At 38.4% G+C, this 19,348-nt stretch overlaps 1 protein-coding gene across 2 annotated transcripts in view; it reads right to left on the reverse strand.

Moving 5' to 3' along the window:
• Positions 1-19,348, reverse strand: part of SHPRH (SNF2 histone linker PHD RING helicase) — an 83,182-nt gene that overhangs the window by 18,157 nt on the left and 45,677 nt on the right. For both annotated transcript variants that reach the window (XM_040965522.1, XM_040965523.1), the window contains exons 19-25: positions 16,297-16,470; positions 16,007-16,069; positions 14,936-15,161; positions 11,729-11,872; positions 10,500-10,601; positions 3,135-3,206; positions 1,576-1,764 (exon numbers count right to left, since the gene is read on the reverse strand). In XM_040965522.1, coding sequence (XP_040821456.1) covers positions 1,576-1,764; positions 3,135-3,206; positions 10,500-10,601; positions 11,729-11,872; positions 14,936-15,161; positions 16,007-16,069; positions 16,297-16,470 — 970 coding nt within the window. The remainder of the gene's footprint in view (positions 1-1,575; positions 1,765-3,134; positions 3,207-10,499; positions 10,602-11,728; positions 11,873-14,935; positions 15,162-16,006; positions 16,070-16,296; positions 16,471-19,348) is intronic.

A 19,348-nucleotide genomic window follows, 5' to 3' on the forward strand; every position in this document is an offset into this window, starting at 1 on the left:
TCCCAGCGTGTGCAAGGTGAGGATTTCAGCTGCTATGGGATCCTGGCATGTGTAAGGAAAGGACTTTAGCTGTTAGGCTGCTGTGCCAGGCCCGAGGAAGGATATTTTGAGTATCTACATGTGATAAAGATACTGCCTTGCTTATAGCATTTAATGCTCCTTTGCTTATGTGAAAATAAAATTTTCAGATTTTCAGATGGAGCTTTAATATTAGGGCCCTCTGAGGTCTCCAGAGTCATTCTATTCCATTTTCATTCTGGTTTTTTGCATTGTAACTACCTGGTTCCACTAGAGTGCTTCTTATCTCAGCTTTTCCTGTGTAGAACATCGACCTCACCTCCTTCCCTTAGGCTGACTGCTCCCACCGAAATGTCCATAACTTAAGAGTCAGGGTTGATTTTTTTTTTCTTTTCAGTTTTTACCACAATTATAATACATACCTATTTAAGGTCTGTGCTTCATCTGCTAACTCAGCCTACTTCCCCTCTACTGCCAAAGCGACAAGTTCCAGCAATATCCAGGTCTGTTTTACTCCCGAGTGTATGCTGCACCTGAGGCCCAGCACACTACACAGTTCACCGAATGAACCAAAGTTCATTATCAAAACTTTACGATTCTGTCTATTGTAATAAAGAACAATATGACTGATTATCAGACTTTGCTCAAATCACTTGAGAGAAAAAAACCCAGTGATAAAAAATTCTTTAAGTCAACTATAGCTTTTTAGAGGGAAAACACGATAATAACTGTTCTTGTTTCTAGCCACCAAACATTCTCAGGAATGAGTGAAGACAGCATCAAGGACACATAGAACAAACGCATCAAGATTTTCCTTCTTTCTTAGGAGTCAGTCCCACCGCTCTCAAAACTACTTATTGAGGCTCTTACACCCTACTATATTTATATTACTGATTTGAGCTTGTCCATGTTTGGTTTGAAGACATTCAAAACATATATTTAAGAAAAATAAGAACACATATCTAGTAAAGGTTTCTCATTAACTAAAATTAAATAATACAGTTAAATAAACTAAGAAAGGTTAATTATAGATCATGTTTTGATTTCCAAATATAATCATTTTCTTAAAATTTGGAAAGAAGAAAAAAAAAACCTTACAAAAATAAAAGGCAATTTGCTCTGCCCCAAATATCAATCCATAGTATTTAAAAGTACACCACCGCCTTTTTTGAAAGTATATTCTTCAGTTTCCTTCAATTTAGTTGGATACATTCTTTTCTTTTCACTACAGGGTTGTGCAAAAGAATATAGAAAAAACTTTTTCACAACAATTTAAGCAGATTTTCACCTATTTCTAATGAACAGAAAAATCCACAAGTAATCAGATGGAATTCTATGCTATTTTCTTGACACGGTGGCTGTGACTACTGCTACATACGCTTCTAAGTGTTCTTCCGTCCTCCCACGTACAGAGCTGTGGCTGGGAGGCATCTCTGTGGGCAACAGTGATTCCTAGAGTCACTGTACCTGTGCTGTTCATCCTAGTGTCCTCATCCACACACTGCTTTCTCCCACATTGCCGCACCTACGCTTCCACACACTTCTGACTCACTTTACCTTGACGGGGATGTCTTCCTCCTGGCTGGCTTTCTCCGAGGTGAAGACGTACGAGATTTCCTTGTGGGAAGTGGTCTGGCGGCAGATGGCACACCTGATGGCGCTGCGGTGAGACCCCACGCTGTACTGCTCGATGATGATAGAAACACATTCATTACAGAAACAGTGTCCACACGTCAGTACTGCCCACTGCAAAGGAAGCACACAGAACAAAAACCTCGGGCTGGCAAAGATGTCTTGCAATCTATAAATTTAGTAGAATAGAGTAAAACAATTTTTACTTTGTTTCATGAAATTAATATTTTATGTTATTAAAGCCAGTGGTACTTCAAATTAGTAACTTTTGGTCCCGAAGTTCCCAATATTTAGCTTGGCATACCCTGAGTGAGTTTTACAGGTATTAGTTTGTAAGAAGTAGGGGTTCTCCTTTCAGATTCAGTAAAAATGCAAATTACTCCTTCCATATTATCACAGCAGATATAATAGAAGAAATGAGAACATCATTTTGGAGATAACATATACTTAAAAACTGTATTATTTAATCTTTAAAATAGATTTATATTTTCACAAGTCAAAATATTTGCTATACACAGTGAGATAGACTAGTGTCAAATTTATTTAAGAAGTGATTGTGGATACATTAAAAACAAACACAAACCTCAATCAATACAAACTGATGGAAGTAGCCGAGAAAAGGCAAATGGCAAAGCCTGCAGGGCATGTGTCGGCTGCTCTGCGCTGTCCCTGAGGACTGTAACTACCTTTCAAATAAGTAACCAAATGTTAAGAGTAGTTTTATTACTACTATAGTAATCTGATATATTTGTCTTTTAGAAGACTGATGTTCTGCTACAATTAAATGAGACAGTGTAAGTTAAAGAACTCCAGAAACTGTAAAGGTTTAGGGGGAAAATGACATAATTTCAGAGACAATCAGATGCATGGATCTTGTCCAAAAGGGAAAAAAATACTATTCTATGTGATCACTCGTCCTGTTTTCAGCACAGCTGATGCCAAGCCATTTTGATCATTCCCTTGAGTCACAGACCCCGAGTATCTGTAGCGCACTGTGCTGCTGCCGCTCAGTTAACTGTAACAGCCATCCAGGGTCACAGCCAATGGCAGGACCCTTCGAGATCCCACCTGCCACCCGCATGTTCCTTCTCTCTGATTACTGTCTTATAACATGGTACTTATACATTAAACTCTTCATTCTCATATCCATAGAAAAATATGGCCAACAATGCTCTACTCATTTAATAGTAATAGGTTTAGCTTAAATTTCGAAATGCAACAAATATTGTGATAACACATATATTGATTTATCATACAAAGCAGGAAGAAATCAGCTAGTATAAAATATGGAAGATGAGTTCTCAGGGAATATGTGATATGATCCCAGCATGTTTTTAGATATCCTCTGGCCTTCCTTCATGGCAGAGCTAGCACTTGCCTTTCATACAAAGTTGTCATGAGAAAAACAGACAAAGAAGAAACCCAGAAACCTTGTGGAAGTCTGAGCGATGTGAACTGTTTCACACCTGACGTCATAACCTCACCTGCTTCCCCAGCTGTCGGGCGCAGATGGGACAAGGCTCTGGATTAATGCCTCCCGATGTTCTGTCTTGAGACTGGGCAAATAGAAGAATCCAAAAATACATTAATTACAGTTTTATATTTAAGATCTGATACATGTCTTATAACACATTTAAGAACTGCCACTTAAATAATCTAATAATTGAGGTGACATGATACTTTACAAACCAGATAGGATTATTATTTCTGGAACTAAGACATAATTCAAAGTGTGAACCAAGAATGAAAAAAAAAATCTTTAATACAACTTGTCATCCTATTACTGTTTTGTGATTATAAATCAAGGCAAAATTAAAAGTACAATCTAAGCTAAATTTTCAAAATTTTATTTTCAGCTTAGATTTTTACAAAGAACTGTAGAGTACTTTAAAATGTGTAGTTCATAAATTTTTGAGGAGTTCTTCAAAAACGGGAGAAAGCTGTACTTCCTCTCCATGTTTGCTTATCATGGGATCACATACAAGGGAAGAGACAGCATTTCTCAGGTAACATTACCAGAACCACCTGCTTCTCAGCATCCTTCTCCTATCTTTTCAAACTATTATAAGAACTGTAGGAACTTCAAAAAGTTACCATATGGAGGTTTTAAATTTACGGAAAATATAAAGGAAAGTAAATTAGATAGATCATTACGATTTTTGCCTGTGGCTTCACTAATTAAATCATTTCAAATAATGTATAATAGCACATTAAAACATGTTGAATTACGAAAGCATTTCACTACTGGTCACCTAAGATATTCTAGGGATAGCAAACGTGGCTGAGGCTGGAGAGTCAACACGGCCTCATACTCCCGTTTCATAATAAAGAGGTTCACTGGTCCAGAAGGAAGGCTGAGGGAAGTAGGGTTTCTTTACATGGTTCAGTTGCAGAGTAACCAAAGCTTGGGAGAAGGCACTGTGCGTGCCTTTTCATTCTCTGCTTTTGTCTTAAGAGCAAAGTAAGTCAACTGACCAACACAGAACTTACAAGGGAGAGGACTGCTTGAAGCCTTGTACACAAACAGGGATATAATTACAGTAATTTCTGAATCGTCTGTCATAATTCACAATGTTATCTTTTCCAATATATTTAAACAATGAGTTGGCGGTTTTTCTTTACATGGTCAGATTGTAAGTTTTTGTGGCCATACTGTGGTGTTGCAGCTGCTCAACGGCGCTACTCTACTGTGAAATGCAGTCATAGACAACAGGCGAATGAACGGGTGCAGCTGCGCGCCTACAAAACTTTTGCTAGGTGGTGGGCAGGATTTGCTCCACATGTAGCAGTGTGTAGACTCCTGATTCACATAAATTTCCTTGTAAGCACACACACTTACCTGCATAGTGTCACACACTTTAACTTTCATTTATTTCTGAACATTTTTAATTTCCACTGTGATTTTTTTTTGAACCATGAGTTATTTGGAAATGTGTTATTAATTTCCAAATAACTGAGGATTTATCTAGTGATTTTCCACTAGAAATTTCTAGTTTAATTTCCTTTTGCTCAGGAATATATCCCTACATAATTTTGATACTTTGAAACCTTTTAGAATTGCGTTTTCAATTAGCCAGTGGTCCACACTGTAAATCTTGTGGTTCTGTAGCTATTGAGTGTAGCTGTCTGTGCCAAATAGGCCATGTGTTCAAATGCTACTACACTGAGAGATTGTATGTCTATTTCTCTTAAAAGAATCAGATCCTAGTTTACCTCTTTCCTTTGTGTAACTGTGCTACATTTTAATTTTCATATATGTTGCATATTCTACATAATTGTGCTGTTGCTTAAAATTATTTTATATTTATTTATATAAGTATTCATTCATATTTATGTACTATTTAAGTTTCCCATGCTCTTCATTCCTTTCTACAACTTGAGTCTTCAACCTGGGATCTTTTTCAGTGAGAACCGCCTTAAATAACTGGACAGGGAGTTCAATGGGGATGCATCTTCTTTTACTTCTTGTTTATCTGAAAGTATCTTTATTTCACTTTGTTACAAAAGATACATTTACTTACTTGAAAGGTAAAGTAATAGAGGGAAGAGGCAGAAATATTTCATGCGTTGGTTCACTTTGCAAATGACCACAACAGTCAGGATTGGGCCAGGCTGGAATCAGAAGCCAGGACCTTCTACGATGCCATGCTAGTCCCTTTATTTTTTTGAAATGATATTTTGTGCAGATATAAAATTATATGTTGCAATTTCTTTCAGGTTTTTTAAACATGTGGTTGCACTGTTTAACTGGTTTCACAGAAAAGCTACAGAAATGAAGTAACCAGAGGAAAAAATACCTTTGAAACATTCAAAGAAAAAGGCTATGTGTCCATCAATTTTAATAGTACTCTTTGGTATGCAGTATTCTTTTTCTATTAATTCTGATCGTTTTTATGTTTTCATTATTCCAGTTTTTAGCAGTTTGCCTGTGATATTCCTGTTTTCCCTCCACTCTCCATCAAGGGGTTCTGCTAGTTCCTTCAATCAAGGAAGGAAGTTTCAAAATCTCATTCATTAGTTTTACAAAATTACTGGCCATCACTGTCTTCATGGTTTTCTCTCTGACTTTAATTGTAAACATGCCAGATGACATGTCCGTGTCTCCTATCTCTTCCCTTTCTATTTTCTATTTCTCTCACTAATTTAAACTGAATATTTCTATGGTACTACGCTTGAGTTCAGTAATCGTATTTTCTTCCTGTGTCTGTTCCCTAGTCACTGCGTTTTTGATTTCATATCCCTTTTTTTTTTCTAATTTCTAAAATGTCTGTTTGATTTTAACTATACAGATTCCAACTCATTTAACTGAACTTTTTCTCCAGCATATTAATCATAATTCTTTAAAATCCTTTCTTGCTATATCAACAATTTGGAGTATCTGCAGGTCTACATTTAATGGTCATCTCTTCTCAGCTACTTTTCTTTCACAAGTTTCCACTATTTTTTTTTTGTAAGATTCATTTTGTATTTTTTTTTTTTTATTGGAAAGGCAGGTATACAGAGGAGATATGGAAAGAAAGATCTTCCATCCACTGGTCCACTCTCCAAGTAGCTGCAAAGGCCAGATCTGAGCTGATTTGAAGCCAGGAGCCAAGAGCTTGTGGGTCTCCCATGTGAGTGCAGGGTCCCAATGCTTTGAGCTGTCCTCTACTGCTTTTCTAGTCCACAAGCAGGGAGCTAGATGGGAAATGAAGCAGCTGGAACATGAACTGGCATCCATATGATATCCCAGCAGATGCAAAGTGAGGACATTGTGACTAGGCTATTTATTGCTCCAGGCCCAAGTTTCCATTATTTTTAAGACAGATTTTTTTCCTTAATAGCCTTCCCTACTCTAATTGTTAAATTAATGATAGTTTATCATTAAGTGTTATTCCTATTTAGAAATAAAAATGATACATTACAATACTAATATACTATCAAAGAACAATACTAATATACTATCAAAGAGCTCATCTAGGGCCCGGCACCGGCACGATAGTGTAGTAGTTAAAGTCCTTGCCTTGCAGCGCTGGGATCCCATATGGGTGCCATTTCTAATCCCAGCAGCCCCGCTTCCCATCCAGCTCTCTGGGAAAGCAGTTGAGGATGGCCCAAAGCCTTGGGACCCTGCACCCACTTGGGAGACCTGGAGGAGGTTCCTGGCTTTGGATTGGCTCAGCTCTAGCCATTGTGGCTCCTTGGGGAGTGAATCATTGGACGGCAGATCTTCCTCTCTGTCTCTCCTCCTCTCTGTATATCTGCCTTTCCAATAAAAATAAATAAATCTTAAAGAAAAAAAGGAGCTCATCTAGTTGCCTACCATTACTTATGAAGGTTCTTCTTGTTTGTTTATCATTTAGACCCATTTGAAATTTACCAGCTAACACTGAAAAATATTAATAATGTAACATATTCATCTTTAAACATTTGCATTATTCTTCAAAGTATGTCATTTTATGATTGAGATTTAACCGAATCTTCCAATTAGTAAGACAGTAGCAAGCCTTGGATTTATCGCTATCATGGTAGTAGTTCAATATTCAATTAACATCTGTAATGTCTACATCAAAACTGGAGGGCAATTCCCAAGGCTGTTGATTTCAAATCCTAGTATAATACACTTATATAACAATTGTTCAACAAAAAATTTGGTGACTGCCAGGAAAATCAGCTACTCAGAATTTTTGTTTTTCTGTATTTGTTTTGAATATATTCACAACATTTGAACTGTATCTCAATTGCATATATTCTCTCTGAACTTTCTAAGAGCTTTTTCTTATGTCATTTACACATTGAAAACACAACTTAATCTAGATCATATATTAATTGCAAGAACTAACTGAACAGAGGAAGATTTTCCGCCCACTGATTCACTCACTCCCCAAGTGACCACAATGGCTGGAGCTGAGCCAATCCAAAGCCAGAAGCCTCGAGTCTCTTCTGGGTCTCCTACATGGTGCAGGGTCCCAAGGCTTTGGGCCGTCCTCAACTGCTTTCCCAGGCCACAAGTGGGGAGTTGGATGGAAAGCGGGGCTGCCAGGATTAGATCCAGCACCCACGTGCATTCTGATGCATTCTTAGGTGAGGACTTTAGCCACTAGGCTACCATGCCAGGCTCTAAATTATTAATTTTTGTAATCCCCTAGGAAAGCTCGAAAAGACAGTTTTACCATTCTTATGGAACAGGTGTCAGAGAGATAAATAATGAATAAAGTCACACATCTAGAAAACAGCGGAGTCATGATTCAATTTGGACTGTACACATTCAAAGTCTATCTTTTAAACTCCCACCCTAGTTCAACTATTAGGGACTGTCAAATTCAGTGTCCATCACTGGATGGAATGATTCATTTAACTATATGCTGTTAACAGTTTTCAGGGTTAAATCTTTTTTTGGCATTTCAATCTGAGGCTTTTTTTTTTTAATTAATTACATTGCATTATGTGACACAGTTTCATAGGCTCTGGGATTCCCCTTCCCCCTCCCCAAACCCTCCCCCCAGGGAGGATTCCTGCACTTTGTTGCAGTATTACAGTACAAATCCAGTCAAGATTCTTTCTTTGCAAACATATACCAAGCATAGAGTCCAGCATCTTATTGTTCAGATAAATTCAAGGGTTTCTTGGAGAGACCATCTCTGCTCTAAAGGTAGAGCTGGCAGAATATCATCCTGATCAATTAAAAGCCTCAACACAACATCAACAACAATTTATAACATTATCAAATTAACTGACATGGTATTGAGTAATCAATACATGTTTAAAAAAATGCAAGTTCTTAATCACATCCTGTGACCACTTCATTGACATTTCAATTTTAGTTTACACACAGAACCAGCTGCTGTACACCTTAAAATGGCTAAGGGGTACTATTCAGCTGTCTCGTGTCTATTTTCATTTTAGCATTTAGCAGTTTATAGCGTTGAAGCATGATTTTGCTGAACTTGGCGCATTTTAGGATAGTTTAAACTGGCTTATAAATCTAATAAAGCATTTGCCAACAGTTGAGGTGCAGAACAGTTTTAGGAGGGGTATTCAGAGAAATCTTCAATACCCTAGTGAAAAATAACTAATCTTCGTGTTCTACCTGGTAAGGTACGTGTAAGCTCACACTGACAGTTTCCTGTCTAGTTCTATGCTTTCCTTGTTGTTCTCTGTCTATTCTATTTTTTGGGGGTTGGGGTGGGGTGGGGTGCGGAGCGACTCTGATGGTCATTGCAAGAGAGGGTGGGGATCCAAAGTTGGAACTAAGTAAGGACCAGGAAAGCTCCTCTCCCTAGTCCCGAAGGAAGCTTACTGTTCTGTTTCTGCAGACCACTCAGGGCTCCTGGCTGTTGTTCTGATGACTTTGGATCCTGTGAGGAAGGATTTGGGTTTCTTGCATCGCATGTGGTAGATCCAAATGGGGGTGGGTGACCTCAGAGTTCTCTGCCTCCAAAGGCACTCCAATTCCCCGTGGTCTCCTTGGCAGTTGGGATGTAGTCCTTGGTGCTTGTACTGATAGTCCTTGGTGAGGATCCGGGAGTCTTCAGTGTTGGGATACAAGCCTCTTCCTGTCTACCTGCTCCACTCTGGGGTCCCCCTGCTCTGTGCATATGTCTTCCTGTTAAGAGATTCTCAGGATCGCTCCTGATTCCCCTTATATGTCTTTGTAGTTTTAGTATTGCCTAATGCTGATTTGAGTTTGTTGTCTATGAGTTACCTGTTATGTTCCTGATAGGTTGTACTTCACGTCTTCCTCACACATTCTAAGTAGATGGAAGATTTCTCTGCTCTCCCGCCCCATTTTCGAGTAGCTTAGGGTCTTAAAAGTATGTTAGATTTTACAGTTCTTTGATGTAGATCATAAGCAGTCTGACTCACACTGATTGTTCGTTCAATGGTTACATCACAATATCTTACTGCATGTGATACAGGCTGTTTGTGGTTGGAGTAATATTACAGCTTATAGATGCTAATTTGGATATACCCTATTAAAAAATCTACTTCAATATCTAGCTCTAATAAAGTGCTCTGTCTACTGTCAAATTATGAATTCCTGCAAAGGAAGGAATTATATTCAACAGTGACCCAACAATTCACTAATGTCAAAAATAATACTTTGATCACAACGCAGAAAATGTTCTGAAGTAAATGACTGAACTATTCCTGCATTATCATGCCTTCTGATTTAGCTGCTTTCAAAACACATTTCAGTTTCAATCAAAAAAATCTGCATATGTATGAGTGCATGTGCACATATAATACAATTTCCACCCATAGGTTTGTGGCATATAACACTTTCTATTCAAGGCTTTGCAACCACATTATAAGGCCATTCACTATGCAGTGTATGCCTTTTGCTGCACAACTCTGTACAACTTGTATGCTCTACTGCTACAATATTTTGTGTCTTTGTAGCTTATATAGACATAGCTAGTATTCTGACTCATAAACACAAATAAAAAATTAGTTTAGAGGGTGGGTTCTTGGCACCATAGTGAAGGGGCACCTTGTACTGGAATGCCTGGGTTTCTTGAGTCCTGGCTCTGCTGCTGGTTTCAGCTTCTTGTTGATGTCTACTGGGAAGCAAGAGGGGACAGCTAAGGTTTGCAGGTATGCGCTACCTATATAGGAGTCCTAGACTGACTTCTGAGCTCCTGGCTTCCATTTGGCCCAGGCCTTAGCCACTGTGCAATTCATGGAGTGAACCAGTGGATGGGAGATCTCTGCCTGTCACTGTCATTTTGTCTTTCAAAAAAAAATATGAAAGGATCAAGTTAAAACAAAAACAATAATTATGACATTAGCAAATTAAAAGGAAGGAGTTGCTAAAACAGTTATGATAATGCAGCATGGTAAAGCACAGCATACTTTCAACAGCATACCTTCTCCAAGTTAGTCAGATAAAGAAGCTGGCCCAGTTTTTTCTGAAGCTGTGACGTAGCAATGGCTTTATCATTTAGTAGTTTCATACGATTTTGTTCTACCTAAAAATACAAAATGCATTTATTAGTTCTTTGAAAGAGATGGTTAAACTATATTAAATATGTATAATTTTTTCACAAAAAGAAAGAATCCTACTTTAAGAAAACCCATTTCAATATTGAAACTGATTTCAAAATGGTTATTGGATTTTGAAGATTTTATTTTTGTTTTTGCCTCACAGAACAAAAAATTCACAATACAGTTCTTTTAAACAGGAAATATACTTTTATACATGAAGTAGATATGAATTCACCCAAAGTCTGCTTTATTATCAGTTTCCATGGATAGATCTATAGCATGAACGAAAATTAAAGGATCTACTGCTCTAGCAAGAGTAACTTTACTAAATTCAGGAAACAATCCTTCTGTTCCTGCCCCTATCCTTGACCCAGCAGACACAGAAGAATTCAAATAAGGATTTGTTTCACAGAAATTTACTGAACTCACTTTAATATGTTAGAGCAAATGATGTTTAAAAGTTAGTTTCGAAGCATCATAGCAAAAAGATTTAAAGCAAAGACACAGAATCAAAGTATAAAGAAAGCAATAATATTAACATCAAATAGAAAGAATTGGCAATGTTTTAATTCTGATATTCAAAAAGGGATTTATTAGAGGACAAACTGCTGATTTCCATTAACAAAACACTAGTTCTAGTTCTGATAAAGTTAACAGAAAATATATCTGAAAAGTGACTCATGAGTCACAAAAACTGTATGTAAATAGAGATGGACATGAAACCTAGAGAGACACATGTATTCCACCAAAACAGTGGATCCTAACCACAGAGTTAATTAGGAAATTGCTCATCTTCACTATTTCTGACTAAATTTTCTATTGCTTAAACTTTTGGTTAGAAGTTTAAACAGATCCTCATAGAAAGTTCACTACTGTGTGCCTTGTGTTGGTGTAACACCAGTCCTGTGCTCACTACTGTGTGCCTTGTGTTGGTGTAACACCAGTCCTGTGCTCACTACTGTACGCCTTGTGTTGGTGTAACACCAGTCCTGTGCTCACTACTGTGCGCCTTGTGTTGGTGTAACACCAGTCCTGTGCTCACTACTGTGTGCCTTGCGTTTGTGCAACACCAGTCCTGCAGGGGCTGTTTCTGAGATGTACTTGCAGTTACCTCCTGCGGCTCAATGATATGGTGAACAGGCGGACTGGGCTTTGGCTCCCTCGGATCACGCACTCGCAGTCGTTCTGTGGCCATGGCGAGTTCATCAACAGCAGACACGCGGTTTCTAAGAGCCATCCAATATTCATGAAGCAACTAGAAAAGGTGGGAGGAAATCACAGAACATAACAGAGCACATAATAAAAGCTAGCTAATCAACCAAGATGTGCCTTGAGCAAAAGTCCTCAGTAGGTCTTAAGACAGAAACACTTTTTCATTAAGTGTCTAAGATACAAACAATTCCTTAGGACATTTTTAGAAATGAGGAAGTAGGATTGAACCATCTCCATACACACTGCCTACTTCTTAAGAATATTAGAAATAGAATACGTGAAGAATTCCTGGTGAAACCAAAGTTCGCTATACATGACAGAATACTGAGTTCATTTAAAAAATTATGTGCATATATATTGGGAACTAAAATAAAAGGTTGCTATCCCTTTCTGTCATTCAAGTTTTCCTTTTTTTTCCTTAAGGATTTATTTTTTACTTTATTTGAAAGTCAGAGTTACAGAGAAAAGGGAGAGAAGGGAAGAGAGAGAGAGTGAGAGAGATCTTCCATCTGCTGGTTCAATGCCCAAAACGAGACAATGCTGGAACTGAGTAGGTCCCCGGCCAGGAGCCTGGAACCTCTCTGGGGTTGCCCATGAGTTTTCCAGGTCAAAAGCAAGGAGCTAGATGAGAGGTGGAGCAGCCAGGACTCTAACCAGGACTCACAGGATATGGCAGCACTATAGGCAGAGGCTTAGACTACTACTCCACAGTGCCAGCCCTCATCCAAATTGAAGAGCATACAGGTGCTTTGGGAAACCTCTATACTCACTCGCATTTCCCTCACATGTTCCTCCTTCAACACCCTGCAATGAGACAATCACTATTCTGAACCATTCCTTTCACTGGCACACACTGTATGTATCCTCAATAATTTGGTTAGGTTTCTGAAGCTGTAGAAATACAATATTCAGTACATATTTTTAAATTTTTTCCTTAGCATTGAATTTTGAGGCTGATCCTGGTTGATATGTAGAGCAGCAGATCACCCCTTTTCTATAAATGATTTAGCTTGCAAAGTAGCGCATGTCTGGACTTGGCATACGGAGAGCACAGAGGCGATGCTTTCGTCCTTGGCTTACTATAATGAACTGTATTAATGTGCTTTATATTTAGAATAATAATGCATGAGAAAAAGCATTATTAACCATTAATTTTTAATTTATGGAATTTATCATATGAATTGATCCTGTAGATATCCTACAATATTCTGCACAGAATTCTTTATCCTTCTTTGTAAAGCAAGAACTTCAGATTAGAAATCATACAGAGTTGATGCATTGTGCATTGAAGGACCGTTCCTCACGCATGAGGCAAGATAACAGATAAACTCAAATACAAAGAATGATTTTAGGATTCAGCATAGAGGGCAAAGTTGCTGCCTGCCCTGTAGGCATCCCATGTGGGTTCCAGTTCAAATTCCAGCTGCTCTGCTTCTAGTACAGCTCCCTGCTAAAGAATTGGAAAAACCAAAGTAAGATGAGCCAAGTACTTAGGCCCAGTAGGCACCAACATGGGTGACTAAGAAGAACGTCTAGGCCTCTGCTTTCAGCCAATGCCACCCCTCCCACTCGACCCTTTGGGGAGTGAACAAGCAGAGGTAAGATCTTTAATTCTTCCAAATAAGCAAAAATAAATCTTTTTAAAAAAAGAACACATAGAATATTTTTAAATTAATGAATTTCAGAATATTAAGCATGGTGTTATAACCCTATGGAATAACTCAGATATTGACATGAAAGGAAGGATATTTTGTGTTTTACTGTTTTGGAATGCTTTCCAGTCCTGAAGGCTAAGTATTTCCTATTCTTTCCGATCTTCAAGTTTACTGATGTTTGACTGCTATTCACAAAGTAAAACAAGACCAAACCCAACTGAGTTCATTGATGAGCACCATAAAATAAACTAAAAACAAATGCATATTTTTCAAAGCTAAAAAAGTTATTATTTTTCATTACAATAGTAACACTTTATGGAAGGCGGAAGTATGAATCTCCAATCTTTAAAGCAGATGTAAACAAAACAGGAGCAAGAAAAAGGAAAGTAGCAATCGAAACTAATGCAAAAGAATGGAGGGATGCGTGCTTGGTGCAAAGGAGTGGAGGGGCGCATGCCTGACACAGCAGTGAAGTGGCTATTGGGATGCCTGCACCCCATGTTAACAGTATCTGCGTTCAAGTCTTTGCTGAGATCTCCACTATAGACTTCAGATAATGTACACCTTAGGGAGGCTCAGGTAATGGCTCGTATAGCTGGTTCCCCATCACCCATATGGGAGACTGAATTGAGCTCCTGACTCCAGACCTAGTCTTTGCTCTTGTAGTCATTAGGGAAGTGAATCAATGAATAGAAGATCTCTTCCTATTTGTGTCTTAATGCCTGCCCTTCCCACCTGCCAAGATTTACTTATTTTTATTTGAAAAGCATAGTTACAGAGAGAGGACAGAAGAGAGATCTTCCATCTGCTGGTTCACTGTTCACTCCCTAGATGGCTGTAAATGCTGGGCCTGGACTAGGGTAAAGTCAGGAACCAAGGAGCCCAAAGCTAAAAAAAAAAATAAATAAAATAAATTTTAAAAATTTACTTTGAGTGGCAGATTTACATCGAGAGAAGGTGACAAAGAGGGAAAGAGAGAGAGTTCATTCACTGGTTCAGGCCCCAAATGGTCAAAATGGCCAGAGTGGAGCCAATCTGAAGACAGGAGTCAGGAGGCTCTTTCAGGTCTCCCATGCAGGTACAGGGTCCCAAGGCTTTGGGCCAATCCTCAGCTGTTTTCCCAGGCTGTAAGCAGAGAGCTAAATTGGAAATGGAGCAGCTAGGATTTGAACCGGTGTCGAATTGGGAAGTCAGCGGTACAGGTGGAGAATTAACTTGCCAAGCCAAAGCTATAGCTTCTCCCGGAGCTTCTTCTGGTACTCCATTTGTATGCAGGAGCCCAAACACTTGAGCCACTTTCCATCCTTTTCTAGGAACATTACCAGGGAGCTGGATCAAAAGTGAAGCAGCTGGGACTTAAACAGGTCATGTGGGGTGGTAGCGCTGCAGGCGATGGCCACACCCCATATGAACAGGGCCAGCCCCTAGAAACAAGTTTGACAATACAGTACCTTGTACTCCTTCTTCCATGCTTCAAACAGGTCCATTGCAATACTTCCTTCATCAATGAATTCAATATCAAATCTATGTGATTTTGCAAATGACAGGATTGCTTTCATAGATCGCTCTGTCTCGCTTGTTGCCCACAGACCACGGGTGGTGGTAGGTGCTCGATCATCTACCAGTCCTTCTTCATCTTCTATCATCTCCTCAAATATTGCTGTCTGACCTTTGACTCTAAAAACACACATAAGAAAACAAGAGGTAACTACTGGCATTGGGTAAGAGGCACTGTAACTGAGTGACAGTGACAGAAGAAACAGGAAAGCAAGGTCAATAGCATCTCAAAAACTTTTAACGGCATGTCTACAGGATCATGCTTGCAACTTTTGGAAAAAGCACATTATCTCTGAAGATAATATCAGCATTATAAATTTGTTCAGTATATCCTGACAGTAATCTTGTATAATGAAAAAAAAATCCACAAATTACAGATTTTCACTGTGAAAATTAAAACATAGGCCACCAACAACAATCATACAAAAACCCCCCAAATCCCCACTACGATATCATCTACAAGTATACTCTCAATCCCTTGATTTTTGAGGCAATCAGAATGTAGTATTTTCTGTTTTCATGTTTGTAAACCAGGGATAATTTTGCCAATGCAAGGGCTATATGTATTACTTTATGCAGGTTAATCTTCAAAGTAACAATGAACACTTGTGTAGGAAGTTGAGTATTAAGGAGTTAATACTTAATAGCAAACATAGCATATTTTAAGTATTATGCTATAAATTACATCCATATTCTTACATAATATTCACACAAACTATGAATTAGGAGTTGTCATTAACTGCCCCCTAATTAGCTACACATTAGTATATAATCACAGCATTTAGGAGATAACTCCCACATAGGTAAAACTGAGCAAGTCAAACAACTGAATGTTACAACTTCACAGAACTTTCTAATAAAAGAAAAAATGTCAAAAACGTATCACAGTGAGGAAAATATAGCCTTAGAAGCAAAAAACAAAGTCTTGTAAAATTTCACTTTTCCCAGCAAATAAGAGAACTTACGTGTTAGAAAACAGTTTTGATTCATATTCTGTAAACAACTCATCAGCTTTGCAAAAGACGCAGCTGTAAAACAAGAGATTTTCAGAGAAATACAAACATAACTAACAATTAAGAAGCTTCTATGACAGTCTTAGCATTCTGTACTTTTTCTCCACAAGTTTTATCACCTGAGATAAAAATGCTATGTAATTTTCAGTATTCTGTCTTTGAGGTTGTCATTCCCTCTTTTCTCAAAAGAAATCTACCTTATAGGAAGGCTACCATTTTACAAACGACTCACTCTGACCTACCAGTTGAGGGGGAGTCTAACGGGTCGGAGATGGCAGATTGTCGCAGATTCAATAACGCTCCGAGACGGAGGCCCCTCCAGGTTTCTCACGGCGTCTCTTACCAGCTTCTGGAATTTATGCAGCTCTTCCATTTGCGTGGTAAGTAAGAACTGAAGACCTCTGCAGTCGCGGAACCTGATTTCCATCACCAGCACCGCACACAACAGAAAGAAATCATCAGTTTCTTCAAATTCAGAAAATGTCTGCTGTGCAAAATATTTTAAAATAAAACACAACTGTGCTTAGTCAACTCCACCGCACTGGACTGAGTTTTCCTTAAGAGTGTGTGTTCCGTTAGTACTACTAGTAGTCAAGGTAAAACATTTGGGTTTTTACTGCAGAAGACATGAAGAAGGTTTACAGCTTTACACTCAGGGAAGCGTATGCACAACCTGTCTGTGTGTCCGCTATCCCTGAAAGGGAAACAGCCACATCTCCCTCCCTATGGCTCACTCACTAGAGATGAGCCTCCTGACAAACCTGCTTCCATGGAAAAGAGACAACATTGGGAAGAAAGAACAAAGATGGGTGTTATATTTTCTTCTTACAAAAAAAAAAAACCCTAACATAATTCATTATGTTTTCATTAATCATTTATTACATGCCAGGCAATGTGCTAAACAGTTCTGCAGCATAATTTCAATAGTTAACTACCAAACTCACAATATAGAGGAAGTATAATACATTAAGGCATCTAAATTACAAAATTAGTATGTGGCCAAAGAGGAGCTAATTGTTTTGGTAAACTGTACACCAAAAGGGCTGAAATAAAGATATATGGATATATATGTGTGGCTTTGCCAATGGAAAATTTCTAGCATTATAGGCAATTAGATAATAAAGATAATTTGATTATGTTAGGAATGCATTTCTCATTTAGGAAACGCCACACGCTTTCCTTCAAACTGCTCCAGCGTCTGCTCTCCCTCTGGAACCTTCCCCAGTGCCTTCCAATACTAAGGTGTCATTCCTTCTGTCCATGGAGTTTACTGAATGTTAGTAAACAGTCATGTTAGTACCTGCTTATTGTCTGTTCAGATGTCATACAAATTAGTACTTTTCAAACTGTTCACAGGTCTTCTGTTCAAAGGTTATTTTGAAATAATCATTATTTTATTTTTAAAGTCTGTTTGTTTATGTGAAAGGCAGAGTGACAGAGGGAGGCAGACGAGTCATTTAATGTCTACTCATTTTATGAGCCTCCAGATGGCCGCACCAGCCAGGGCTGGTCCAGGGCAAAGCCAGGAGCCTGGAACCCAAACCCACATGTGCCAGCTGGGCAGCAGAGGTCCAAACAGTTGGGCCACCTTTGGAAGTGAAACACCTGAGTGAATTACAAACTGGCAACCATAAAGGATGCTGGCATGGCAGGTGGTAGCTTAACTCACTGTGCCACTATGCTGGTTTCTTGAAATAACTTTTAATTCGAACGCAAAGACTTACCACCTTGTTTTTTTTTTTTTTTAACAGCTTAACAGGCATAGAATTGCTGCTTAAAAACATAAAGTTTTAAATGATATCTGAAAACATAGTAATATTCTTAAAATTAACTAAGCTTATTTTATATGTCTTAAATTTGTTCATTTATATATTCTGAAGTAGCACTTCCTATTTATACCTAATGTTTATAAAAAGGATGTAAAATAAATGGTCTAGTTTATATTTTCTCTAGGTCCCTTTTCAGAACTCAAACATTCATTCAAGGTTTGCTCTAAATGAAAATTTACATTGTTTAAGTAGGTACATAAGAAAACAATTTACATTTGAAAAACTTCAAAAGTTTTAATATTGCCTTACCTAATTCCGTAAGACTGGCAGAATACATTTAGACTTAGTTTATACCTTAAATAGCAACTTATCTGGAAGAATGGGCTTAACAAAGGAAAAAGGAGATGTGTTCAGGAGTACACAGTTCTCTGTACCCCAGAAACAAAGCAGCTCAGAAGGTTCTGTACGGTCAAACACACGACCACTGGGATGGGTATTCAAGCTGGGAGTCAGACAATGACTAAGACCTCTGCAACCTCTCTCAGATGTGTCAGTTCCAGTCCTGGCTTCTGTCAGTGTACTTGTTGGTTAACAGTGGAGAGCTCAAGTGGCCGGGTCCCTTCCACTCAGTGGGAAGCCTTGACTCAGTTCCCAGCCTAGACTGAATCCTGACCGCTGCAAGCATTTAGAGTTAGACAAGGGGACACCGGCTCTCTGTTCGACTCTCTCAGGAAAAATAAAAGTTGGTGATTATAATAAAATCCATGGGAAATGTTACAGAACCTAATAGAGATTTGGAAAAGCTTTTGATAAGGTAAGTTAAAACCTTGCAAAGATATTTTTAGGCTGAATTTTTCACTGAAAACTCCCAGCAGTCCTAAAACTGAGCTCACACAGTTGAGGTCTCAGAAAGAAGACAGATACTTAGCTTCTGTAACCTCGAATTTTCTCGTATCAGACAGACATTCTCAGAGTTAACCACTAGGGCACTTTTGGTGAGCAATAAAACTGTCCTTGGAAAGAATTATTTAAAATTTACAGATCAAGAGCAACAGCACAGCTTGTTTCAGAAGATGCCTAACCTGGGGAGCACTGATGAGAAGCAAGGAGAAGCACTGATGAGAAGCAAGGAGAAGCACTGATGAGAAGCAAGGAGAAGCACTGATGAGAAGCAAGGAGCTGAGGGTAAAAGCTGCACTGTGGCACTGATGACCCTTACTTCTTGGACAATGACTCACACAGAAGAATGTCTACGTAAGGACTAACTTCGCCAAACAAAGGTTGTTTAATAATTTTGTTCAAAATGGGGCTTGGGTCTATGCAATACAAAAATTTTTAAGGAAAATTCTTAAAAAGGCACAAAAAATGAATATTTTACTCATAACGATGCTTTAGGAAAAAGTCTATTTTATACTTCAGAATTTTTTTTGGAAATACATTTTTAACAAAATAACAAACTCAGATGTTCACAGACACAATGTTTTGCTACCTAGTTATATCTGTAAATACCCGACGACCTAAGTAC

The sequence above is a fragment of the Ochotona curzoniae genome, unplaced genomic scaffold (genome assembly GCF_017591425.1).
Source record: "Ochotona curzoniae isolate NIBS_2020 unplaced genomic scaffold, NIBS_Ocur_1.0 scaffold_3890, whole genome shotgun sequence".
NCBI classification, from domain to species: Eukaryota; Metazoa; Chordata; class Mammalia; order Lagomorpha; family Ochotonidae; genus Ochotona; species Ochotona curzoniae.